The sequence below is a fragment of the Caretta caretta genome, chromosome 4, assembly GCF_965140235.1.
Source record: "Caretta caretta isolate rCarCar2 chromosome 4, rCarCar1.hap1, whole genome shotgun sequence".
NCBI lineage: Eukaryota > Metazoa > Chordata > Testudines > Cheloniidae > Caretta > Caretta caretta.
The window spans coordinates 36,680,891-36,708,360 of NC_134209.1; the positions used below are offsets into that span (position 1 = coordinate 36,680,891).

Below are 27,470 nucleotides of genomic sequence, written 5' to 3' on the forward strand. Positions count from 1 at the left end.
AGAACACACTAGAAAATGTAACAACCTAATATGAACTCTTAAATCTTTTAGTACTATAGGTAAGCATATTCACCACTGAAGAATTCCTAAGCAGACTTACAAAGTGCGCCTGGGTGCACTGCCTCATATTTGCAAACAGTGTTGTCCATCTGAGTTGCAACAGGATTCTGTAAGGTAGCATTAAATGTTCTCTTCAGGACAGTGTCCTTAAACAATGGGCTTAGCTGTGGAGACATAAATATATGAATTTCAGTCAAATCAACAGTAAGCATACATGAGCAGAATTCTACAATAATCTTGCTTATATACTTCCTAGGAAAGAAAGATTCTGCTTGCCACAAGAGACTGCTTCCTCCAAAGCTTCTTTATGGAAATCCAAAGCTTCTGTATGGAAAAGCACTCAACATTATCTACTACAGCTAAGAATACCTTATTACACTGTGCCATTTTGGATTATTGAGCTATAAACAATCCTGGAAACTGCAGGTGCTCAGCAACACTGAAAATCAGGCAAATTATTTAGGTGTCTACATACGGATGAAGGACCATAAGTTTAGGAACCTTTTTTAAAAAAATCGTGGAGCACGGTGATGGAAGTCTTAGTAGTACGAGTGAAGGGAAGGAGGAAAGAACAGAACTAGATGATCTTTAGAAGTCCCTTCCACTCCTACAGTTCTATGATTCTATGACTGCAGGACCACCTATATAAATAAATGTTTGCAGGATCAGGATCAGGCTTGGTAAGACTGAGTTAATTCAGATGTATATGGGCATCCCATTGTTCAGGTGTTTTTTGTTTTCATCATTACTAATGCGCAACATCACAAAATATTTTATGCATAAAGATGACAATAAATTAAGGAGAAAATGATCATTTTAAGGTGAGATTTCAAGGGAGGAAGTAATTCTTTGTCTTGGAGGGAAGGAAGGACAGAGGTTATAAATAGATGTGGCAGGAGGGTCATGTGGGTCCCCAACCTCTGAGGCAGAGATCAGAGGAGCAGTGAGTGGGCAGAGGAATAGGTGGGAATGTGGTCAAAGATATCTGGGAGAGGATTCTGGGGACCATAATGGCAATTTTGAATTTTTTAAGTCAGTTAAAGTGACAATGGATGGGGATGATCTTTCTCCCTGAAACAGGAAAAAGGCAGTAGCATTCTTAACCTTCTGTGGCTTAAAAAGTAGGGAGTTTGGAAGATTATAATAAAGGGAATTGCAGTATGCAGCAAGGGAAATGGGTGACAGAAATGAAGGGCCTAATTCTCATTTACACCTAGGCCACTTCACACTCATCTGTCAGTGTACAAGATCCTTAAAGTAGGAGTAGATTATATCTAAACTCATTTTAACATCCCTTTACATGATTAGAACAGTTTAAATCAGTAGAGGCAGGGTCATAATAATTAAACATTCTAGGAACTTTCTAGAAAGCTCTGACACATAGAAATGGGAACCATTGGTGAAAAAAAGTTTTCATCATGGATAAATCCAATATTTCTGACCTTGGGAGCAAGCTAAAGCCAGATTTACAGAGTCATGAAGTCAGATACATGGGACTAGAGCTGGGGAACTATTTTTAGTGAATGATATATTTTACAAACAGGGGCCTTTCTTCTGTGCATATAAAGGGAAGGGTAACAACCTTCCTGTATACAGTACTATAAAATCCCTCCTGGCCAGAGGCACAAAATCCTTTTACCTGTAAAGGGTTAAGAAGCTCAGATAACCTGGCTGGCACCTAACCAAAAGGACCAATAAGGGGACAAGATACTTTCAAATCTGGGGTGGTGGGGCGGAAGAGGTTTTGGTCTCTCCATTCTATGTGCTTGCCAGACACAGATCAAGGAAGCAAGCAATCCAACTCCATTAGAATTAGTAAGTACTAGCAAGGGAATGTGTTAGCTTATTTTTGTTTTGGCTTGTGATTTTCTCTGTGCTGAGAGGAAGGTGTATTCCTGGTTTTCTTTTTGTAACTTTAAAGTTTTTCCCAGAAGGAATCCTCTATGTTTTTTAATCTGATTGCCCTGTAAGATTATCTTCCATTCTAATTTTACAGATGTGCTTCTTTTACCTTTTTTCTTTATAATAATGTTCTGTTTCTTTTAGAATCTGATTGGGTTTTTTTTTAGTGTCCTAAAAAAACCCAAGGTTGGTCTGTGTTCATTTTGTTTATTCTCAAGCCTCCCCAGGAAAGAGGGTGTGGGGGCTTGGAGGAATATTAGGGGGGAGTAGGAACTCCAAGTGGTCCTTTCCCTGAGTTTGTCTAAATCACCTGGTGGTTGCAGCATTACCTAATCCAAGGTACAAGGGAAAATTTGTGCCTTGGGGAGTTTTTAACCTAAGCTGGTAGAAATAAGCTTAGGGGGTCTTTCATGCGGGTCCCCACAGCTGTAACCTAGAATTCAGAGTGGGGAGGGAACCCTGACAATGAGTTATTTGTAAACTGACTAATTTGTATTTGTCATTGTCCCATTAACACATCATGCAAACATATTTCAGTGTAAGTGTTGCTTGTGAATGATTCAATTCATCTATATCTTCAACTGTTTGATCGTCATTATTCATCATATATGGTTGGTTCCCCTAAGTCATATGGTATTGTTTCTGTTCCCTGACTGGATGACTGAAACAGTAGCAAACACTAACACAAAAATATAAATGATATGTTTATAAATCAAGAGTCAGTACTTCCACCACTAATAGCAAATTCCCTCTTATTTGTCCAGCATTTATGTGAACAAAATCTGCTGACACAACTGTTTGAGAATAAGCAAATATGAAAAAGTGTAAATGTGGCCAAATAGGAAAGTGATTCTGAATGAAAGAAAACGTCCATGAATAAATGAGGTGGGAGAGAAGTGGAATTAAGTAGTAAGAGCCAATAAGAGAAGAGAACTAGTGGGGAAGCTCCAGAGAAATAAAGTAAAGAAAACAAGCAACTGCATATGAATGAGGTAGCAACAAAGATCCTGTGACTCAATATTCATTTTAGAAAGAAACAACCAAGCTGTATTGAAAACTATAGTCACTGTATTGGATCAAATGACTGAACTGGAAACAATTGTATCCATTTTAGTTGCAACTGCGCAGTAGGGAGATATCAAGTCAACAGCAGAGTCATTAAATTGTTAGTTTCCATCTCCCTTTATAGAGGGAAGGAGAGAATGCAGATCTGCCCACACCATAAAATATTCGAGGGATGAGAAGAGTTAAAAAACAAATAATCATAGGGTTACCAACTTTCTAATCGCATAAAACCGAACACCCTACCCCACCCCTTCCTGAGGCCCCACCTCGTGCTCACTCCATCCCCACTTCCTCCACCACTTGCTCTCCCCCACCCTCACTCACTTTCACTGGGCTGGGGCAGGGGGTTGGGATGAGGGCTCTGGGTATGGGTGCAGGCTCTAGGGCAGGGCCAGAAATGAGGGGTTCAGGATGCAGGAGGGGGCTCCAGGCTGGGGGAGGGGGTTGGGGTGTGGGAGGGCGTGAGGGCTCTGGCTGGGGGTATGGGCTCTCAGGTGGGGCTGGGATGAGGGGGTTGGGGTGCAGGAGGAGGTGACAGATTTATGTTACCAATCTGCCTGAGGTGACAGGTGATCAGGCTGAGGCCACAGGATTGTAGGGGAGGAGGTGAAGGAGCACACCAGGCGACTATGTTTTAAAGCTTTATTAAGCAAATAACAGCAGTGAGTGCTGGGAACACTTCCACGTTACTTGGAGGAAGGAAGGAAGCCTAAGTGCCCCCACCCTAACACACTTTCATACTCACACACGCACGACCAGAGGCTAGCCAAGCCTGGGTGTAATGTAAGAAGTAGAAGGGGAAGGGTAGACGAGAGTTTTGTCCCCTGCACAGGCCATTTAGGGTCCACTGTTGATCTCCGACTTGCTTCAGCTTTTGGGAGGGTTTTAAGTTTTGGGTTTTTTGGGGGGTGTTTTGATTAGGGACCTTTGTCGCCCATGCTCTCTGTACCAGTTTAAACTGGCCTTTTGAGGCTTTTTTAAAACACATTGGCTTTAGGGTTGTTATGTTTTTATTTGCTGACCTTTGCATTTTTACTAGTTTTTGCACTTTTTGCTGTTTTGTTTGTTTTGTGTTTTGTTTTGTTTTTAATGGTTGGCTGGGGCTGGGTGAGATACAGATACAGCTGCAGGCTTTTGGGTTGCATAGAGTCTGTTCTAGTGCCATGGCCTTGGACTGAAGCCAGCATTTTATCTTCAGACTGAGCTGAAGTGTTGAGTTAACCTGGGTTTCTGGGGTTTTTTTGGCCTCTTGCAACCTGCAAAGGAACCTTTTACTTTTAACTTATACCTTTAACCCTTCCCAAAATACCTTGCAATACCTGCAACAGCATTAGCAACATACAATGCTAATTTGCCTCCCCAAGGAATCCCCTAAGGAAGGGGGCCATTGGGTTGTAACAAGGGCTTCGGGAGGGAGTTTGGGTGCGGGAGGGGGCTCAGGGCTCGGGCAGGAGGTTGGGGTGTGGGAGGGGGTTTGGGGTGCAGACTCTGGCAAGGCTGTGCTTACCTCTGGCAGCTCCAGGAAGTGGCCAGCATGTCCAGCTCCATGCCCACAGCACCCACTGGCCGCAGTTCCCGGCCAATGGGAGCTGTGGAGCTGGTACTTGGGGTGGGAGCAGTGCGTGGAGCCCCCATGGCCATCCCTGTGCCTAGAAGCTAGACATGCCAGCTGCCTTAGCCCCGCCAACCGGACTTTTAGTGGACTGGGTGTTCCAGTCAAAAACCGGATTCCTGGCAACCCTAAATAATTCTCATAATGCTTTTAAATTTTATAAAAGTTTCATCCAAGCATCTCAAGGTGCTTTGGAAGTTGGATAAGTATTACTATACCCATTTTACAAACTGGATAACTGAGGCACATTGACAGAACAGTGCAAGTCTGCTCTGCTGCTGCTGCTTGTGCATGACCAGTTTGGTTGACAGTAAACTTCAAAAATGTGTGACAGCAAATTGGCGTAATACTGAGTACGGCTGAGAGGCTTTGGACTGACTCTCATGAATTTCAGGGATCCTTAAACTGATGAGAAAATATAGCTACAGATCCTGCTTCCAGGGCTACAAGTGAGCCAGAGCAGAGAAACTAGTGAGGTTCCTTACTGCATGGGGTGAAAGTGGATTGGAGGGGCTGCACAATTCTGGTGCAGTGCAAAGCTCAGCTCTGGAAGGGGTCTCTTCACTGCAGTATGCAAAATGCAGGCCAGAGTGGGAGAACCCACTGACACCCAAATCCTCCTCTCCTGTGGAGACCATGTGTTAGGACAGTGGGAGCTAATGATGTTTTCAGCTTCCAGAACTGCTTCACAGCCATCAGCAACCTGAGCAGAGTTACCTAGCACACAGTGTGGTATGCAAGCAGTGTGTTCGATGGGAAGCCCTGGGCTCTAAGGATGAGGTCTACAGCTTTGAAGTTATTTGGACATTGTGACAGGTTTCAGTCGGTCCTCCGAACCCCTAGGGGGCGCTGGAGAGCTATGGTCCCACTGGCAGGCCTTAGTCACACCTTTCGGGCACTGCAGAAATAGCGGGGAAGGTGTGCCGGCCCGAGTCTGCGGCGCGCCCCGCAGGCGGGAGGGCGCCGGCCCAAGTCTGCGGCGTGCCCCGCTGGCGGGTGGGCGCCGGTACGGGTTTGTAGCGCACAGTTCTGCTACCCAAGGCAAGCTGGCCTGGGTAGGGGAACGCAGGCCCACCCAACTCCACAGCGTTCCAGCCCAGGGCCCGGTCTGTGGCAGGAGGCGAAGGTCCCACCGCTGGGTCAGCGGGGCCACCCGCACCCGCTGACCAAACACCCCAACCCCATGGTGCAGTTCTGCCTCTGGGCTACTTCCTACCCGGTCTCTCAAGCGGGTCTCTCCGGTCCCTCCAGCTCATCTGGGTATTCCGCTGCTGGCAGCTCCAGCTCCCCCCTCTGTGTCGGACTCACGCTGGCCCGGGCTACCGCCGGGCCCCTCCAGATCCTCCAGGTATTCAGCGGCCGGCAGCCCTGGTTGCCACAGGCCTTCCTCCCAGTCAGGTTCCTCCTTGCCCAGGGCCTCCCCTGGGTCAGCAGCAGGATCGCGAGGGAGCAGCCTGTGTCTGTCTCCCTCCCTGGTGCTCTCCTCACTGGGCAAAGGGCCCTGCCCTTTGTACTTCCTGTCCCACCCCTCCCCTTCTGGGGATTGGCGTAAGCTTGGTCTGGCCCCGTCCACTCAGGCTGAGAGGGTGGCTCTTTACCCTCTGGTTCGGAGGGGAGCCACCCTGGCTCCCTACAGACATATACACTGAATAAATGCAGATATACAGTATAATGTACTGAATTTTAGAAGGACATCAAGTGCAGCTTACAACTCAGGATTACTGAGCAACTGTATTCACATAAAAGTCAATCTTCTAATAACGTAATTTAAGCCATAGTTTAACTCTGAATATGCTGTATTCAACTAAGCTCCCGATTTGAGTATAGAAGTTAGTGCCATCAGCTGGATAAGAAATTAATACGAAGAACAGTCTCTGTAGTGTACATCTAGAAGAAGACCATTCCTTTGGCCCTCTGAGTTTGCACTCTACCTTTTGTTAAAAGGAGCCTAATCAAAAAGCAGTCCATGAAAAATCAGAAATATCTCTGAAACTAAGTCTGGGGGTTTGCAATCTTAGTGGATGCAAAAGAGTACAATGCTTTGGTATTTGAATTTTAAATTAATTTAAACATCTTCAGTGGGTATTATTTACAATTTGAGTAAAGGCAACACTGTATTCATATGTAATACCCTTGCACTTCTGCAGCAGCCAAAATGTGCTGAATTTGGCCTTTAGATACATGTGTGTGCATGCACCACTAAGTTTACTATGCTTGCATGGATGTAAATGAATGTTGAGTTTGGCCCAAAGTGTTTTTACACTTGACTGATGTAATTTTCATCTAATTGTTTCCCACATATACTCAATAAATCAACATCGATACATGGCACTAGATTATTTTTTTACAATACATATCTCCTTCCACACAGAGAACTGTTTTAAGGTACAAGTGCCTCCCTTATGCACCACTATTTTAATGTTTTACCCTTACCAGTGAGTTTCTCTAAAATACTTGGGAAATCTCAACTCATGTTACAAGGCTGGTGCATGTCTACTTTCTTATGAAGAAGTGGTGAACCAAGTAATGAGCTTACACTGGCCCAGCTTCTGACCAGTGCAAGACGGTACAATTCTGGTGCGTAAGACTGGGGAGCTGAGGGGAATTGGCTGGAGCCTCTCTATTGATGGTTCATGAGCAGCTAGGAGATCACTCATGTAACACAGTTAAGTGTGTCCCAGCCTGTAGATATCTATATATCGGTGGGTGTCATAAATATAAAGGGAAGGGTAAACCCCTTTAAAATCCCTCCTGGCCAGGGGAAAGCTCCTCTCACCTGTAAAGGGTTAAGAAGCTAAAGGTAACCTCGCTGGCACCTGACCAAAATGACCAATGAGGAGACAAGATACTTTCAAAAGCTGGGAGGAGGGAGAGAAACAAAGGGTCTGTGTCTGTCTGTATGCTGGTCTTTGCCAGGGACAGACCAGGAATGGAGTCTTAGAACTTTTAGTAAGTAATCTAGCTAGGTATGTGTTAGATTATGATTTCTTTAAATGGCTGAGAAAAGAATTGTGCTGAATAGAATAACTATTTCTGTCTGTGCATCTTTTTTGTAACTTAAGGTTTTGCCTAGAGGGGTTCTCTATGTTTTTGAATCTAATTACCCTGTAAGATATCTACCATCCTGATTTTACAGGGGGGATTTCTTTATTTCTATTTACTTCTATTTTTTATTAAAAGTCTTCTTGTAAAAACTGAATGCTTTTTCCTTGTTCTCAGATCCAAGCGTTTGGGTCTGTGGTCACCTATGCAAATTGGTGAGGCTTTTTATCCAACATTTCCCAGGAAAGGGGGGGTGCAAGTGTTGGGAGGATTGTTCATTGCCCTTAAGATCCAAGGGTCTGGGTCTGTAGTCACCTAGGCAAATTGGTGAGGCTTTTTACCAAACCTTGTCCAGGAAGTGGGGTGCAAGGTTTTGGGAAGTATTTTGGGCGGAAGGACGCGTCCAAACAGCTCTTCCCCAGTAACCAGTATTAGTTTGGTGGTGGTAGCGGCCATTCCAAGGATAACGGGTGTAATATTTTGTACCTTGGGGAAGTTTTGACCTAAGCTGGTAAAGATAAGCTTAGGAGGTTTTTCATGCAGGTCCCCACATCTGTACCCTAGAGTTCAGAGTGGGGGAGGAACCTTGACAGTGGGTTTGGAAGACTCAGGGTCCCATAGTCCAGGTTGCACTCAGGGGACCCCTTCACACCAGGAGTTCCCTACAAGACCTTGGAAAGGATTACAAGGTGCTACCTGCTCCTACGAAATTATACAGCCCTGACAGCAGGAGCAGAATTGTTTCCTGCCTCCCACTGCTCTGTTGGGGACTCATACTACCATCTGATTCTCCGATGACCCTGTTCAAGATCAAGAGAAGCAGTGCCTCTACCTAGAGAGTCCTCTGATTGAGTAGCAGCTACCCACTGTCCCCTGAAAGTCCACCTCAGGATATTGGTGGAGAGGAAGCTGGTCCCCATGAAGACAACTAATGTTCAGGTGTGTGTGGGAGAGTTTTGGGGTGGGGTGAGCAGGGAGGGCCTGCTAAAGGGACAGAGGTTTTTCATAGAGTCAGGTTTTATACAAACCCTAATCTCCATGTGAAGCAGCAGTGGTTGATTCAATGCCTGATCCTGCGGCCAAAATCCTGCTGGGTTAAATTCACAAAACTCATGAAACAAACCACTCTCCAATTCTAAAAGTATCTAGTGGATTGAGTGTAGTGGTGGAAGCCAGGAGCACCTGTTTTCTAATCAAGGAATCAGAAAATGAGACAGATTTTCTAAAATTTTAAAGTGAGGCTGTAACTTCTTTTCCAACCCTCTGCCCCCCTTCCACTTCAGCACAGGAACCACCCTGGGGACTAAGGCTCCCAAAAGGCTCTACTGCCATACAGGGAAGGAGCCCAAAGCCTCAGCCCTTACTCTTCCAGCCTTCACCCCCATCTTCTGGTCTGGAGGACATTTTTTTTACAGCTGTGACTCCCACACACTACTGAATTATAAGTACCATCTCCTTTCCCCTCTTCTCCCCCGGAAGGCAGGTAAAAACAACAGAGTGTCATGTCAACAAGACGGAGGCTTATGTTTAGGAAATTGATGTCGGATGCCATTAACATCTTCCTTTTCTACGACTGACGCTTACCAAGTATTATTGTCACTATTATCAGAATTTTCATGGCTGTTATGTCACCATGCTTCCAGCACATCCACCACAGGAACAGATGGGGTTCGTAGTGCCTCTGAAAGGGCCCAACAGACCTGTCCTGCCTGTAGCACTTGGCAAACTGGACAGCCATTCCTCTTGGAGTGTGCCTTTATACAATCCACTATTTCACCTATTCCAGTTGAAACTGGGAGGAACTATCCAAGGAAACAGCAAAGCAGACATAAGAAACTGGATATCAAACTTCTACTACTTGTCCACTGCACAGGACAATTACCTAGGTGCAGGTCACAAGAAGGCAGCACACATCTATCTGAACTAAAATTGATGCTGAACAATGCAAGATCCATCACCAACAAACAACAAGCAATACATGACTTCATTTAGTGATGCAGTATAGTTAGCAATACTGAGACTCAGCTGGATGATACTGCTAGCTCTGTGCTAGCCCACCTCATCCCCCTAGATTACATGGCCCATCACAAGTCCAGAGAGGTCAAGAAGGCAGGCAGCACTGCATTAGTCTTATTTTCAAATATCAGATCCAAAGGAGATGCCGCAGGTAAGACATTCAAATTCATTTAACTAACAGTGGAAACCGGAGACACAGCTAACAGATTTTATGCTCATTCACAGACCATCAAAGAGTATACGGTTCATAAAGGATCTCACTGATATCTTATTGATGATGGTGGTGAACACCCCTGACTTGTCATCCTGGAAATGTCAACATTCAGGTTGACAAAGGGGCAAACGTAAACTCATTTCCCCAACTGCCCTCCTAGGACTTTCACAGGTTAGCTCTGGTCCAACCCACACAGCCAGTCTCACCTTGGTCTTAGACTAGATGTCAATATAGAGGCTAACATAACCCAGGCAATCCTTTGGACAAACCATAACTTCATTTAATCAGAGGACAATGGTTTCCCCACTCCTAGGCAGCAAGAAAGACTAAAGACTCTGATTCAACCATGAAGCATCTTAGGGAATATCTACACTGCAATCCCAGGGGTAACTGCAGCATGGGTAGTCAAACCTTCACAAGGTTTACCAGCACTAGCTTGGCTATAAATAGCAGCATGGGCTTCAGTGTTGGCACGCAAGGCAAACAGATCCCCAGGGTGCTTGTACAGATGTGCTGAAGTCCCTTCTGCAGCATCTACACTGCTATTTTTAGCTGTGCTAGCATGAATAAAACCACCCCAGGTATGCCTACCCATGCTTCAATATTACCTCGGACTGCATGTTAGACATACCCTTAGATTCCATCAAATTCCAAAGCATGCTAAATAACAGCACCACTCCACCTTCAGGAGGAGAAGTCAACAATCTGGTGAATCCTTATGTTTATAGACTAGCCTCGACTGTCAACACACTCGCACCCCAAGCAGCTCCTCCTCCTCATTACCCATATAGATTTTCTTGGTTTTCCGACACCCAGCACAAGATGAAGAGAGAAGGTCAGGAAGTCATGCACAGATGTTGGAAAATAAAGACTGAAACAGACAGGATGAAACATAAATAATTTCTCCACACCTATCCTGAGGTTGTATTACAGACAAAGAGAACCTTCCTATCAGCCTCCACTGAAACTCCCAAATCCCATTTCAGGAAGATAGTCAGGTGGTAAACTGCTTCATCAATCCTGACTGCCTGCAGCCCACAACAAAACCCAACACCAAGCCCTGGGAAGAACAATCAGCCTACTTTGCTGAAAAGATCACATACATTTGGGAAAAAGAAAAGGAGTACTAGTGGCACCTTAGAGACTAACCAATTTATTTGAGCATAGGCTTTCGTGAGCTACAGCTCACTTTATCGGATGGGAAGGCTCTCAAACAGCATGAATCTGCTCTCGCTATTCTGACCAAGAAACAGCCCCCTAAAATCCCAGAGTTCAGTACACTCACTCCTCAAAAAGTTCTGGACATCCTAAAGGAGTCTCAACCCAAGATCTGTGAACTTGTCCCAATCCCTTCCTGGCTGACGAAAGACACTCAACTGGTGCCACTAATGAAGGAAATAGCTGATGCCTTGTTCAGTAAAGGATTCCTCCTTCAAACACGCTATAGTCCAACCAACACTGAAGAAACATGCGTTCTTACACACATCAGTTCTTGCCAGCTACCAGACAGTATCAAAACTTCCACTTCCGAGTAAGCTCTTAGAGAAACTGACCAAAGGCTAATTACATGCTCATCTAATTGAAGATAATATCCTTGATCCAGTACAATTTAGATTCAGGCCAAGACATGGGATGCAAAAAGCTTTAGTGATACTGATGGGGTGATCTCCTCCAGTCAATAGATGGTATGTAGGCATCCATTTTCATCCTCCTGGATCTCTCTGCAGTATTCAACACTGTTAGCCATGAAATACTGCTGTCCTGCCCGAGAGGTGACAGAGATCCAGGGTAATACCCTAAAATGGATTAAATCCTTTCTGGGGGGAGGGGGTGTGTGCACACAAATAATAGAGATAAGAAACTGCCATTAGACCCTTCACTTATGGAGTCCCATAAGGATCAATTCTCTCTCCAGTCCTATTCTACATCTACATGCAGCCACTAGATGAACTAGCCAGACAACACAGCCTGAAGTGCCAGCCATATGCAGCTGATACACAGCTCTACTATCCTTCATCTGACCATACCACTACCACTACGATAGCCCTGTGATTGTATGAGATGAGCCCATGGATGAAAAACAGATGGTTGAAGCTGAATCTGAGCAAGACAAAGCTTATGTTGGAGCAGAAGAAAGCACTTTGAAGGGCTTGCATCCATGGCACGGTATCCTCTGGCTGAAGGATACAGAACACCTGCAGTTATTCAATTCAGTCCATAATTTAGGAGTGCTCCTGGATTTTTCACTGATGCTAAGCTTTCACATAGCAGCATCCATAATTAATGCTTTCTACCATCTTTGGTTGGCTGAGAGACTCCATCTTATTCAGCAGCCAATGATCTGATCTTTGTTATATATGTCTTTGTCACCTCCTATCTAAACTACAGCAAAGAAATGTATGTGACCATGAAACCATGAGATCTTAGGAAACTCCAAGTAGCACAGAATGCTGCAACACATCAACATAAGCTACCATGAGCATCTCAAACCAGTCCTTACCTCACTACACTGGCTTCCGATAGAATACCAAGTCAAGTTCAAGGTGTAGGTCCTTATCTTCAACTCAACGGCCACAACCTAAAGCTCCAGAATGAAAACTGTGGCCAACAGCTCCACTCCACATGCACAATGAAACTTGCTACCACAAGGCTAAAGCTCATCTGTGCAGGAGACAGAGCTTTCTCAGGGGCTGATCTGAGACGGTGAAATGAACTCCCACAGGAACAGGACCATTATAAACCTCATCACCTTCCACTCCAGTTGCAAGGCTCCCTTCATCAACCTGTCTTCTCTAACATAAACACATAGCAGTTAGCACATTTTAAAACAAAACAGAATCCGACACAGCACACACAACTCTCCCCAACAGGAGAAAATGAGAGAGAGAATGAACTATCGATGACAAATGTTACATTGCTTAATGCATTACTGGAAGGCACTCATTGTGTTTATGTGTAAGTAATTTAAATTATTTGTTTCAGTTTCCTTGAGGATGGTCTGAGGATTAGTTAATGTTTGTAAATGTTTGAAAATGGAGTGCAAAGTATTTTTGTTATAGGTTAGGTACTACCAAAATTACTCAGATATCCACATTGTGAACAGGAATCCCTCTAAGAGTCATTATTAAACAAGAGAAAAAAATGAAGGAGTAAGGCCCAGCCTCAGGCTTTTAATCCAGGCAGTTATTATTTGCCTGGAAATGCACAACCCAGTGGTCAGCATTGCTACTACAAACTGTGCACTAATACAAACATCTGAAAATGTGAAAAACAACTTTTCACATACATACAGTTTTTGTCTCAAGACTGGCCAAATGGAATTCTAGAAAATGTTCCTATAGCAAAAATAATAACCTCTGAGCTGACAACAATTATAAGAAATTTCAGCCCACAGAGTAATCTCCCCCCGACCATCCCTGAAAAGTAAGTGTCAGAAAAAGAGGGTTGTATGATCTAAATTTCTGAATTTTGCAACGTAAATTCTACTACCTTTTTTAAAATTTAGTGTGGGTTTACTAAGATGACATCAAAGAGTGTTCTTTACACATAACAATGGCAGGATATGGCCTAGTGGTGAAGAAATAATACCAGCTTTGAAAAGATTTAAGGCTCTTGGAACTGGTTACAAGTAAACAGTCATTTAGTTTAACAGCATGCCCTAGTATAATAGAATTTGGGAAAGTATCCAATATGGGATGACAAGAACTTGTCTTCATCTATGATTTGCCACATGGTATGCATCTTCATGCAGTAATGGCCACAACCAATCACTAATACTAAAGAGCTAGGAGACATTCCCACTCCAACAGATGTTTTTTCTTATAATCCCTCAAAACTGTAAATTTCTTTTGTTCACTGTACAATAAGCAATAATAAGAATCCATCTCTGCACTGATCTTCCAAGATTTTCAAAAACTCCTCCTATACTTCCAATTGATGCCAGGCTATGTAATTAGGTTCATTTTAATGCCTTAGCTCGTTAGGCAGCTTAGCAAAAGTATTTACATAAAGGAAAAATCTAATAAATAACTTTCTCATCTGTAAATACTAAAGGCCAGAGTTTTCCATGTAACAATTTGGTAAGTAACCCTAATCCTTCTAATAGCTATACTTGGACTATATAATATCTCCAGAATAGCAAAAAAGTCATGTAGTCAATTTCTCACATAACAAGAGTTATCCTGGACACAAAAAAACTTATACCACTTCTAAAATAAAAAATATATTGCAATAACAATTTTTAAATTTAATGGAAAAATAATATTTTGTCTCTGAAATTCTACAAAATAATAAGTTAACAGAATATGGAGACGTACGAGAAAATGCAGGACTACATGTTGAAAGTAACATAAATAATTTATGCACTCACAGTTCCAATAAGATGACCAGTGAATGTTCTCCTTACATTACCCCATTTAGCCCAATATTCCGCCTTTTGACAGGGCTGGTGCCAGATATTTCACAGCAAATGAACAAAACAGGGCAATTTATCAAGTGATCCATCCCCTGATGTCCCACCTTCTAGCAATCAGAGGTTTAGGGACACCCAAAGCATGGAGTTGTGCCCCTGACCATCGTGGTTAATAGTCACTGATGGATCTATCTTCCATGAACTTACCTAATTCTCTTATGAACCCCAATTCTCTTAATACTTTTGGTCTATACAACATCATCTGGCAAGGAGTTTCATCACCGGTTGACTGTGCATTGTGTGAAGAAGTACTTTCTTCTGTTTGTTTTAAATCTACTGCCTATTAATTTCATGGGATGACCCCTAGTTTGTGTGTTATGTGAAGGGGTAAATAACACTTATTCACCTTCTCCCCACCATTCATGGTTTTATAGACCCCTATCATATCCTCCCTCAATCGTCTTTTTTCCAAGATGAACAGTCCCAGTCTTTTTAATCTCTCCTCACATGGAAGCTGTTCCATACCCCTATGTAAGATGTTTCACACTGTGCTGTAACATTTTCTAAAATGTGATTGCTCTGTAAGCAAATATATTGTAACACACCTTAAAAAATGCACAAGGAGAGCAAATGCATTATTCTAAACATTCCTTCTGAAAACTATAATACCCTCACTCATGCTAAATAGTACTTTGCTTCACTCATGTTCACACTGACACTGAGAAGACTATTAGCATAGAAAGGCACTACTGTGTGTAATGGGTTGTCTTAAGCATTTTCTGATCAATATCATTGTAATGCATTTTGAAAATCTATACATTTTAAACACTCATTTTGTAGGGAATACAAAATAATTTAAAAAAAAGAAAATGTGGATGCTTATCTGAACCTTATCCAAATGTACAAACCCTGGAGAGCTGATCCTTCCTTCTAATCCAGCTTTATGTAACCCTTCCATTTTCAACCCTGGCTCACAGCAGTAGCCGCCAATTCTATTACCTAACCCTCTGTCTATAGTCTCTTAGATCTATACCCTATCCGAGATTAAAATTGAATATTCAACCATCAATCTGTTACTGGAAATTAACTCTATATTTTCAGTGCAAATACTTTCAAAGGCATTTATAAAACCAAGCTCTTGGACCAGTTGAGATAAAAGGATTCAACTGGCACTAAGCAATCTACTATGTGACAGAATAATTGACTAAGGCCCCAATTCAGCAAAGGATTTAAGCACATAGTTAAGTCCATCTCTATTCAGCAAAGCACTCAGGCCTCAATTTAGGACAGCATCTCTATTCAGGCAGGATGCTTAAGCATGTGCTAAAAAGTCCCATTAACTGGGAACAGACCACAATGTTTTCCTGAACAAGAATACACTTAAGCCTATACTCAAATGCTTTCCTGAACCAGGGCCAAAAACATGTGCTTAAGTGCATTTTAAAAGCTATTTAGGCATTACTACGCTCAGTGTTGTGATGACTAACTGATTTAGGAGCCTAAGTCTGATTTTCAGAAGGGATTTAGACATTCAGGAGTCTAAATCCAATCAACTGTTGATGGAATTAGTCTCCAAAGTGCCTAAATGCATTTGAAAATGAGATTTAGTCTCCTAAACCAGTTAGCCATTGCAGTGTTGAGCACAGTGGTGCCTACATAGTTTTAAAAATGTGGACCTAAATGAAAAGAGGAATGAATGAGTGAAAAGGATTTTAAGGCAATTCGCTCTACAACATTCTAAATAAGAGTTATTTTCATGGAAAACTAGTTCACAGCCACATAATTTTGTAACTTACAATATGGAAACAAGTTTAGTAAAAAAAAATGTAATTTATCATTCATAATTGCCTCTTGTATACAAATGCTTGTACAGACTTTCAATGGTCTGGAACTAGACTAGTTGAAATACTATAAAAATAACATTATATTACATATATTTCAAATAAGCAAAATTAATACATTCAAAAGTGCAGAAAAAAATACTATCCACAAACATCATGTAATTCTTTTATAATCTTTACTGAACATACAGTGTGTGATGCATACAATACGAGAGGCAATTTAAATGTTGAATGAATTGCTGAGATATGGGTCTGCTAGCTATCAGCACATATGTTAAGTATAAAGAAAGCATTCACTTTTCACTCATTAATGCCATAATTTTTCTGTTTGCATTTCACTTTGTTACAGGCTTCAAATGCCAGTTAAAAAATTTAAGTAACAACTTATTTTTTTATTACAAAGATATAAACTTTTAAATCGGCATAGACTCTCAGGAGAGCAGTAGAAAAATTATTTCCATTTTTTATTTGATTTTAACAATTAAGTTCTCTGAGCATTAAAAAAACAACAACAAAGTTTAGCAATTGAACAGAATACCTATTGTATCTCCAGGCAGCCGAAAGAAAGCTGCCTCAGGGAAAGAATTTATTAAACATCCGTTCTCTCACCCCACCACCTACCCATTTTGAACTCAGAATTACACAGCATGCATCCTGTCTCAAAAACATTGTGATTTGCCTTTCAGTCATATATTTCCTGCTGCTGGTGAAATCTAAGCTGTATTTCATGAAAAGGTTCAACTCAAGAATTATTACAATGCCATGGTTACAAGGCAAAATATATGGTAGACTCAGGGGGCCAACCAAAGGAAACTTGGTTTTAGAAGAAAAATTACCCCTCTATTTGGAATTTCATATGCACAACCTTTTGCATTTATGTTTATATGTATCTGTAAAGTTTAACTGAATATCTCATAAACATCATAATGCTGACCTGTTTTATCTGCAGTGCACTTTGTGTGGTCCAACCATTTGTGAAATGGTAACGTTATCTAGTAAAGGCTGTTTATGTTTCGTTTATCATTTCACAGTCATTCTGAAAACTTTTCCAAAGATGTGTGAGAAATGCTTAGGGCTGCCAGTTTGTTGGCAAAGCACCCAGTAAGCAATTTGTAAAGATTGAAAACTTATGAATTTCTGAATTGAATTCTGCATCTTTGAACTTCCCTTTCAAAACATACATTAAACATACTTAATGAAATTAAAACTTTAATAAGTTTTAACGATAACTTTAACAATAACATTTTCAGTGCTTCCAACACAGAGAAATGGCATAGCACTAGTTTAAATCACACAACTGTGAGCAGATCCTCAACTTGGATTTTCCCCAAAATTCAGGCAGAAGAAGAGAACAGAAAAGATATCACTTGAGTAAAAATGGAATTATCCTCACCAAGCGACACTCACAAATGACTTGATACTGTAAGATGCTGAATGCTCCCAACTTTCCTTGAAGTCAAAGGGAGCTGAGGGTATGCTACACAAAAGAAGAATCTATCTCATCATCTCCACTCTGGAAATATATCAAAGTTGGCTAGGGAAGGAAAGATAAAAACTGTGCAGAATTACTAATAACAACCAACACAGTACCTAATATACAACCACAATACACAGACTACTACAGCTACCAGTAATAGGGCCAGATCCCTTTGACTTCAGAGGGAATAGTCACAGTAGTTAGCACTATGCACAGTAGTAGGTGTATGTAGAATTGGACCCTTGAAAGAAACCCACAATGGCTAGCATTCAAAAAAGCAGCAGAATAAAATGATTCACTTAGACCATGTGGGAGCTGATAGGGCCACCGGGGCTCGAGGTGGTGTAGCGCCCTCAGGAGGGAAAAGGAGGTGTGGGACCGCTATTGAGACCAGGATGGGCCCTAGGGGACCCCTGCTGGGGCAGGGTCTATGGCCATGGCTCCTCCATCCCCTTGCTTGTGGGGGATAGAGGACCATATGGTGCTGCTATGGCTGAGAAGGGCCCTGGGACCCAGGGCGGTGCTTCCAGGGCTGGGCCCGTTGCCAGGGCCAGCAGCCACTACTGTGGACTGGGTGGAGATGGTTCCCAGGGTTGTGGCGATGGGCACAGTGGTGGCAGTCCCCACGCTGCTTGCATGTATGTGTGTGGGAGGGAGGGCTATGCCACGGTAGCATATGCTCCTTATGTCTGCTGCTCCCTCTCCTCTTCCCACTTGGGGTGTGGAGAGTGAGAGAGGGATTGTGAGGCTCTGGCCAAGTCTACAGCCAGCAGCCCTGGAGCTGCTCTGAAGGGGCCAAACAGAACGCTCAGTCCCTTTCCCCTCCATCTTAGGGCTAGGTGACAGGGGTCAGGGCGCATCTAAACTTTGCATGCCAGGAGGTAGTGCCCAGTCAGGCATTCTGTGCCCTTCTGGTGTCCTCCTGGACTGCAGAAACCTCACCACTTTATTGGAATGACAAGGGAATTGAAGGAAGATTTAAAAGTGTGGGAATGATTTCTGGAAGAGTTTAATAGGGTTTCAATATGGCGTTTGGACTGTTTGCTCAAGACTGAGCTGTAGGTATATCCCAACACTTCAGGAGGAGGTGGTTTTGAGGGGTTACTTTCAAGGTGAGAGGTGTACTCAGAGGTGGCCAGAGAGCTGAGTGCCTCGGGGCATTATAGGGACATCACCTTTCCAGAGGTTTTGTTCATATACTGGTGGCAGGCACTATTTGGGGAGAAAACTTTCAGGCCAAAACAGTCCGTTGCAGGGTAACAACAGATCTGTGGCCCATACTGTAAATAGATAGTCGGCTAAAACTGCTCAGTTTAATGAGACAGCTGAGAGCCTTCATTTTACACTTCCGGGGATCTAACATGCTTTTTTATGCACTGCATGTCCCAGGAGTGGATAACGGTGCTGCCAATGTTCTAACATGATTTCAGGATGACAGATTTTAGGTACGCCGCCTGCCAGCAGGGATCCGCAGGTGATGCCTTTGGAACCTTGGCTCATGACAGCTATGGGACTAGTCAAAGACTTGGTTGCCCCGTGGACTCTGGGGGCCTGTAAGGTCAGGCTTACAGAGTTCACAGAATTTAGGGCAAAGGAAGAGCTTTGGCACAAGTGATTCATACCGACACACCACATGGTGCGATACACGGTCATTTGTCCCACCATGGGTTTTCATAGATTCCCAGAACAGAAAGGACCATTGTGATCATCTAATCAGACCTCCTGGATAACACAGGCCAGAGAAGTTCTCCAAAATAATTCACAAAGCAGATCTTTCAGAAAAACAACCCATCTTGATTTAAAAATAGTCACTGATGGAGAATCCACCATGACTCTTGGTAAATTGCTCCAGTGGTTAATTACTCTTACCATTACAAGTTTATGCCTTATCTCCAGTCTGAATTTGTCTAGCTTCAGCTTCCAGCCACTGGATCTTGTTATATCTTTCTCTGCTAGATTGAAGAGCCCATTATTAAATATTTGTTCTCCATGCATATACTTATAGACTCAAGACTTATAGTAATCAAGTCACCCCTTAACCTTCTCTTTGGTAAGCTACGTAAATTGAGCTTCTTGAGTCTATCACTATAAGGCATGTTTTCTGCTCCTTTGATCATTCTTGTGGCTCTTCTCTGAACCCTCTCCAATATACCAACATTCTTCTTGAATTGTGGGCACCAGAACTGGACATAGTATTCCAGCAGTGGTAGCTCAGTGACAAATACAGAGGTAAAATAACCTCTCTGCTCCTGTTTGAGATTCCTCTGTTTATGCATCCCAGGATTGCATGAGCTCTTTTGGTCACAGCATCACACCCAGAGCTTATGCTCAGTTGGTTATCCACACTGACTGCCAAATCTTTTTCAGTCACTGCATCTCAGGATAGAGTCCCCCATCCTGTAAGTATGGCCTATGTCCTTCGCTCCTTCCACTGTATCACCACCACCAACTAGTAGATCTGTTCCACTGGTTTAGATCAGTGGGTTTCCAGACCCATATAGCACAGTTCTTCAAGGGTGGTTCAGGAGGGGCAGGTGCAGAGGGACAAAAGATTACATGTAACCCTGACATGCTTATCAATGGCACTATCACAGGTATTCAGCTGTGGCAGGGAGGCCATTTTTATTTAGGGTGGCATTCATTGTTGCCTTCTTTGGCACTTTTAGAATCAGTGAGTTGGGCCTTTGGCAGACACAGACAGGTCCCAGCAGGCATTGAATGTAACTGAAGTATGGCTATTTACAGGAGCAGTGTCCCTGTTATTACGGTACCTTTAAAATGGACCAGAAGGGAAGGGGGGACTTATTTGGTATTGAAGGAATGTGCATTTCAATGCCAGTGCCCCATTAAGGCAGTAAAAGCCATACTAGAAATCCAGAACCAGCAGCCAGGCCTGCTGTTCATACATGATGATGACAGCTTCCTGACAAGGTACCAATTCACTGTGGTACAGAGAAAAACCTTGCCATGACTCATTCTTTGAGGATTGAGGCAGCAATGCCAGTGACCACCGGGGGGGGAGGGAGGGGCAGCCATTGGCCAGTGGAAGGTAGAGATGATAGGGCATGAGAAATTAAGGTGTTACAGGATTTACCTCTGCACCCAAAAAAGTGGCAAGGAATGGTAAACTATAGCTAATGTGATGCGTTTTTTTTGTTTCAGAGGGTATCCAGAGTCTACTCAGTATTTGGATTTGTGGGCACACTATAGTGCATTGGGCCCACCAGATGGCAGGCAGATCAGAGTTGGGCTTCAGTGCAGAAACCATTTGCATCCAGTGGTTCAGCAGACAAGGCATGCAGTGGGACCTGCTCATGCCACTTCTGGACTCATCGATGAACAGTGGGGATCTGTGTCACATCCTGGTTATTTACTCTGAAGAGAACAATCTTGGGGGTTAATTTAAGGGATAGAATCCAGAGGATTGTTGGCTTGATTAAGCTATCACAGTCAAAAGTTAGGTTAATGGTCAGTAATGCTTGTGAAGTGGGTTTGGTGGGGAGTTGCAGACCCAGCCCATGTGGACAAGGCTCAGAACAAAATGAATCAGGCAGTCACCAGGATATTCCTGGAGACAAGGTTTTGGTGGTGTAATGCTGGCACCAGCTCATGCCAAGGTGCCTGGTCATGGTGCCTGGTGCCAGCTCATGCCAAGGCCCATAGGCCTCACTGAACACTTATAAATGCATAGCTGAAAGCCATTCTGGCTCATTGTGTGTTAGTATTGTTAAAATAGATACTGTAGTTATAAGAAAGTGTTTAGACTTTATGAAATGCCTGTAGAATGCAGCATGTATTAATCTGACTTATAATAGCTGCATCCCATGTTAGAAGGTAATAGTAAAGTGTTTGCTTTGTAACTATAATAATGCTCGCTAAGACTGTAAAACCACAGTCAGGTGAGAAGCATGACCAAGTGTGAAATACTAGTTTACCACAAAAGGCGTCATTTCCTTCCCAACAAAAGAAGTCCCATAGACATCAGACATTGTGGAACATCAGTGGACAACAGACTTTGTTGACTACTTCCTCCCACATCCATGAAGTGGGTACTGTGTGCACAAACCCTCGTCCCATCACAGCTTGAACATTAGGGAAAGGGAATACAAATCCCTGTGATGGAGGAATTGTTATCATTACGCTGCTTGGAATTTGGAGAGGGCAATATTTCTAAGCATAAGCTAGGGATCCCCAAACTGCTTAGCTTGGGTTAGCCTTAAAAGACATATAGAGCTTTCACATTACAACAACTTCTATTACTTTTAGAAACCTAAGACTGTAACTCATTTGTGTATGTTTACCTGCTTTAATTTTGTAAATAACTCTCATATTTCTTTTTCCTAGTTAATAAATCTTTAGTTAGTTTAATATAGGATTGGCTACAAGCATCTTTGGTGAGAGATCTAAGGTACAACTGACCTGGGGTAAGTGACTAGTCCTTTCGAACTCTAACCTGAATATTATTGTGATATTTAGTATAAGGGTCCATCTATCACAAGGTGGTAGCAAGATAGACCGGGGTGTCCAAGGGGACTGTCTGTGACTCCATGTTCAGGCTGTTTTAGTGCTTGAGGAGTTCCCACTTGATGGTTGGTGAACATACAACCAGTTTGGGGTTTGTGCCCTGGCTGGTAACAGTCTGCCCTGAGGTTGGAACCCACATTTATGAGCCACTCCAAACAGCTTGACAGGTGGTACAACATAGAGATGGCTGTTGGAATTGGCCAGAATTTTTCAGGTATGATGGTGTACATTTTCCGGATGGAGGCACTGACATATGGCTGTGGAACGTGAAGGAACTGATGGGCAGGAGTTGCGAAACCACGTGGTGTGGTTGGGGGGGGGGGTGAACAAGCTAGTCACTGGTGCCCCTTTTCACCAGTTTCCAGTGAGGTTTAAAGGATAAAATTAACAATTCCCAGTGGTAAAAGACATGGGACTTTGCTGATGGGCTTTGGGCTCATGGGATAGGTTGAAACCCTGTGGCCCTTTCTGGATGAGGTCCCCACCTTCTGCACCCTCTGTCCCCCTTGTGGGTGAGAGGTGGTAGGATTCCAAGCGAACAGAATATTGGGGGTTAGGCTGAGAAAAGAGTACCCAAGTTATGAGTTATGTAGTAGGAGCCCTGTAACTCCTGCACTGGAACCACTTAAACACCTGGTATATGAGAGTATGGGTGTTTAAGTTAACAAAAGTTGCGGCCTGCCACTTAAAATCCATCCATATATCTGTCCTCCTTTTGTCACTGTGTCTGAATCAACAAACGAGTGAGCATCCTCCAATGGGCATCTATGCCATGGCTAATCAAATGTGGCTTCTTGCATGCGTTGAGGCTCTGATGTTACTTGAGCAAAGAGATCTAAGATTGTTTACAACTTGACCCACTGATCTCCACTATAAAGACCACATAGCAACAAATTCTAATAGAAAATGTTTGACCATTCAGGAAAAGAAAAAACTTTTTAGTTAAAAATAAAAGGGATTTGGTGGGTTGGTGTTTTGTTTGTTTGTTTGTTTTGGGAGATGAGGATTTATATAAATACATTTCTCTTTGATATATTTGATCTGCCACAACACAGAAAGAGGCTTTTCTTTGATTGTGGCCACGATCAAGCAAAACACCTAAATTTGTACAACACATGAATAGTCCCATTTAAATCAACAGGACTATACGAGTCTTAAAGTTCCCCACTTTTAAAATAAAGCATCACTTGTACACTTCTTTTAACCTGGAATACATGGGGAAATGTTCTTGCACTTTTAGAAGAACACCAAATCTAGAAAATAAATTGGAGATAAATAAACTTAAGATGAAAATACCTAAGTAAGTAATAGATTGGACTTATTGAACCTGATCCAATACCAACTGAAGTTAATGAAAAGCCTGCTATTGACTTCAGTGTACAAATGCACATTGGATCAAGCCCATATACAATAGACCCGAATCCACGTCTTTCATTAAGTACCATGTTGCAATCATTTTGTTGTATATTTCCAAAGGATGTTCCAAAGACTTTCAGCAAAAAATTTACAAAGCATACTATTTCCATGGACAGAAGAAACAGAAAAATGCAGAGCTATATAAATTTAAAATTCATTCTCTCAACTTCATTACAATCAAGCTCTGAGGACACTAACTCAACTTACTTCAATGAAGTCTGAATGCTGAGAAGCAGCATATACACAAATTGCAAAGTAGTGTGTCAGACTGCTAAAACAATAGATATTTTGCAAATATTTGCAAAGTACTGGAAATAACAAAGAACCTTTGCAAAATATCTGCCTAGAAGTTTGGGAACTGGATGCTAATGTTTGATAGTCTCAGAAACTAAAATGATCTTTTACAAGTTATTTGCATTAAAAAGAGCTTCTTTCTGCACAGGACATAAACATTTATAAGCATTTTTTTCCAAGTATCATAGAAATAATCAAATGGAAAGTATTCATAATACATTCAGTAAGGGCTTGCGCTTGTTCATAAGCTACAGGAGGGCCTCATTGCATAGGCTGTTTTGCCATGCCACTGAGCCAAGCAAGAGAAGCTTTGTTAAAAAAAAAAAACCTCAATATTCTTTCTGTAAGATTCTCACAGACACTTCCCTGTGCTCATACCAAATCAAAACTTATTCTTCTCCCTCCACATCTCAAATTCCTTTTGCTCTTCCCCAGAACAATTGTACGCTGCAGTTACCACATCTTTTTCTCATCCCTTTGCCTCTGTTTGACAAATTTTCCATTATCCTTTATTCTCTAGCTGTCCAATTTAAATTTAAATTTAAATTGAAATGACGAGTACAACAGAACCGGGCAAAACACAAGCCAAGTGAAGTTGTTTTAAACCTCACTTATAGCTTTAGGGCTCTGCGTACAGAAAGTATTCAAAATGTAAAGATCTTTTTCTTGTTACAATCCCCAGATCATTAGGAATAAGAGCCATGGATTCCACCAGGAATAAACAGTTTAAAAAGCACATAGACTCAGCCCCAGAAATGTATTTCACTTATTCCACACAAAAAATTATTCCCTATTTTCCAACATAGCTGGACAGTCAGTCAGTCAGAGAACAGAGACTTGAACAAGTCAAGATGTCTTTTGAGATGACAGTTCAAAAATAGATTTTGGCCAGGGAGACGTGACAGCTCCCATTGGACTGTAGATCTCTCTCAATGGCAGCCTGAAAGGGGAACTCTCACCATTCACTCAAACCTCCCTCTCCACAACAGTAATATGTGGGATGATGGGTCACTAATAATAATCAGCTCAAGAGACCCCTGGGGCCCCAAGCGCTAGGAGGAGATGGGAAGAAGTCCATATCCGGTATATTTTTTATATTTCAGAAATCCCCTTTCTAGAAATCAGACCACAGCCCCACCCCACTCATGGAGCCACCTAACGGGGTTTCGGCTGCACCCAGGATGCTCTTAGACTGAGGAGAGGGATGGGTTTGGAATGGAGACCACTTCAGCTACTACCACCTTCATAGCAGGAACACTTCCTTGTATCCAGATTAGTCAGCTCAGTGCATGGTCCCCATACATAGTGTTTTGGGACTCGTATATCCCAGAAAGCCACCTAGCTGGTAAGTCCTAAAGTAATCAAAAGGAATGAAGCATTTACAAAATGTCAAAAAGAACCTATTCCTCAATACTGAAAGAAGGCAAGGAAAAGAATGAACAAAATAGAAGTATCAGTGTGCAGATTACACCAAGCATAGTATGTCTCTTGAGAGTGCCATTTCTTACATGCTGCTCTAATATTTCTCATGGGAAAAGGCTCATCGGTGTTCAAGGAAAATCCTTTTGTATAGCAACTATGATTAAAAACAAAAGCTGGCAACAGAACTGTTCCAGATGGTGCTTAAGAAATTATTACGAATAAGAAAGTATGTCAGGTGATAAGTGAAAGAACCTTGATAAATGCAAATTAATCTGATCACTTATTTTCCATTGCAGAAAGGGAATACTTCTAAATTACTAAAGTAGACAATGCTAGTTCATATTATCTTACAGCTTACTTCTGTGACACTACAATATCTCTATATTCTGTAGCTATATTATACATAGATGATAGCTGCATGCATATTTACAGTGCATCTGTACGTCAAAAAGCCTATAAAATATTTGAAAACTTTACAGCTATACAAAGTGTACAGGAGGTATTTGTAATGTAACGCTGCACTCCACACATATTGAACTTGTTTACAAAATATATTAAAGATTGTGGAAGTTAAAGATGAAAACAAACTAATGATAGCAATTGTAACATATCAAAACTGATACAAAGACCAAACGTTGACTTTCATATGTATAATAAATATTGTACAGACTAACTGCCATCTCATAAATGGTGCTGTTGACTTATATATGAAGTTGGCTAACATGTATATATGCAGATCAGTGATATATGTGACTAGTGCGCTAAGCAGACCTGGCTGGGTCTCAAGCAGGACAAACAAAACGTCAGACACAGAGCTCCTCCCTCTGAGTGATACATAAGCAGCTGTGGAAAGAGTGCTGAGCAAATGGGATGAGAGCTGTCCCCAGAGCAGAAATTGTGTCACTGTTGCTTTGGACGAGACAACTCCCGTGCTTCTCAAGATTCACCTTCTGTTTTCCTTTCGTCTGTTTGCATTCAGAGGGAACCATATCCCAAGGATAAGGTCCTGCAGCACATGACTCTTCTCAGCTGAGGATACCGTGCAATGATGCTGTCATCGTTGCAATATTGGTCACAATGAGATTCCCATGCCCCAGATCATAAACTTGCAGGTTCTGTTCAGCAGGATAGGAATCCAAAACAGGCCACATTCTAGCCTAACAGAACCATCACCAGTCCCAGTGCAATATGAGGATTAGAAAAGACTTTTATAGATTTTGTGACAGTTACATAGCTTTGATTTCTCAAAAAGCTGAACAGATTAACAATGGACTATGCCTCCAAATCTAATTGTACCAGAAGACATTTTCTGTATAGATAGAAAAAATAAACCATCTACTAAGAATAGAAGTCAACTGTAAAACAAGGTATCATCACTCCAGATGATTGGAGAAAGATATAAGAGAGAAACAAATATACCAACATTTTATCAGATTAATAAGAAAAGGAATTGTGACCAAGTGATATGGTGTAGTGGAAATATAGCATTATTTCCATTTTATTGGTCTAACAGAAGTGTCCAGTGCTTACACCTTCCTGAGTGGCAGTGTAGTTTAAAGGATCAGACTCCTCAGGAAGTCACCAGATGTTGGATAGCAAATGCTAACAAAGTACAATTGTACCAAGACAGATATTCCCCTTTCCTAGAGTGACATGCTACAAGAGTGACTTGCTACAAGAAAGAATTCAAGCTAGTGACCAGGGTGTATATTTCATTAAGGCTTGTTAGCGGGGACCTGCACCTAAACTTTGGCATGTTCAAAGAGAAAACTATATAATAATGATCTACAATTCATTTTCTTAAGAATTAAAAGGATTGAGGGAAGAAATCATTACAAAGCTTATTTTCAATGTATTTTTAATCAAATGGATATTTCTCAAAGACCCAGAGGTACTGTAAAATTTGTGCTAATATTTAAGAACCACTAAGTATGATTCCTACAGGAGCCTTAGTAGAAATATTACAGGCTCCTCAGAGTACGGTATGTTTATTTTTAACACCCATTTTTGCTTTTTTGTAATATTGTTTGATAATTCAGCATTTAACCAGTGCAAAGTTTTAGGGATTAAAATTGACATTACATTTTCCAGGAGAAAAATAAAGGAATAAATTTCTGGCAATCAGTCTAGTTCATTTACATGAATTATAAGCGGTTTAAAATAATTTGCTGTGT

At 42.1% G+C, this 27,470-nt stretch overlaps 1 protein-coding gene across 9 annotated transcripts in view; it reads right to left on the reverse strand.

The window, feature by feature from the left end:
- STPG2 (sperm tail PG-rich repeat containing 2) overlaps positions 1-27,470 on the reverse strand; it is a 418,033-nt gene that overhangs the window by 3,836 nt on the left and 386,727 nt on the right. For all 9 annotated transcript variants that reach the window (XM_048847110.1, XM_048847117.2, XM_048847109.2 and 6 more), the window contains one exon: positions 101-224. In XM_048847110.1, coding sequence (XP_048703067.1) covers positions 101-224 — 124 coding nt within the window. The remainder of the gene's footprint in view (positions 1-100; positions 225-27,470) is intronic.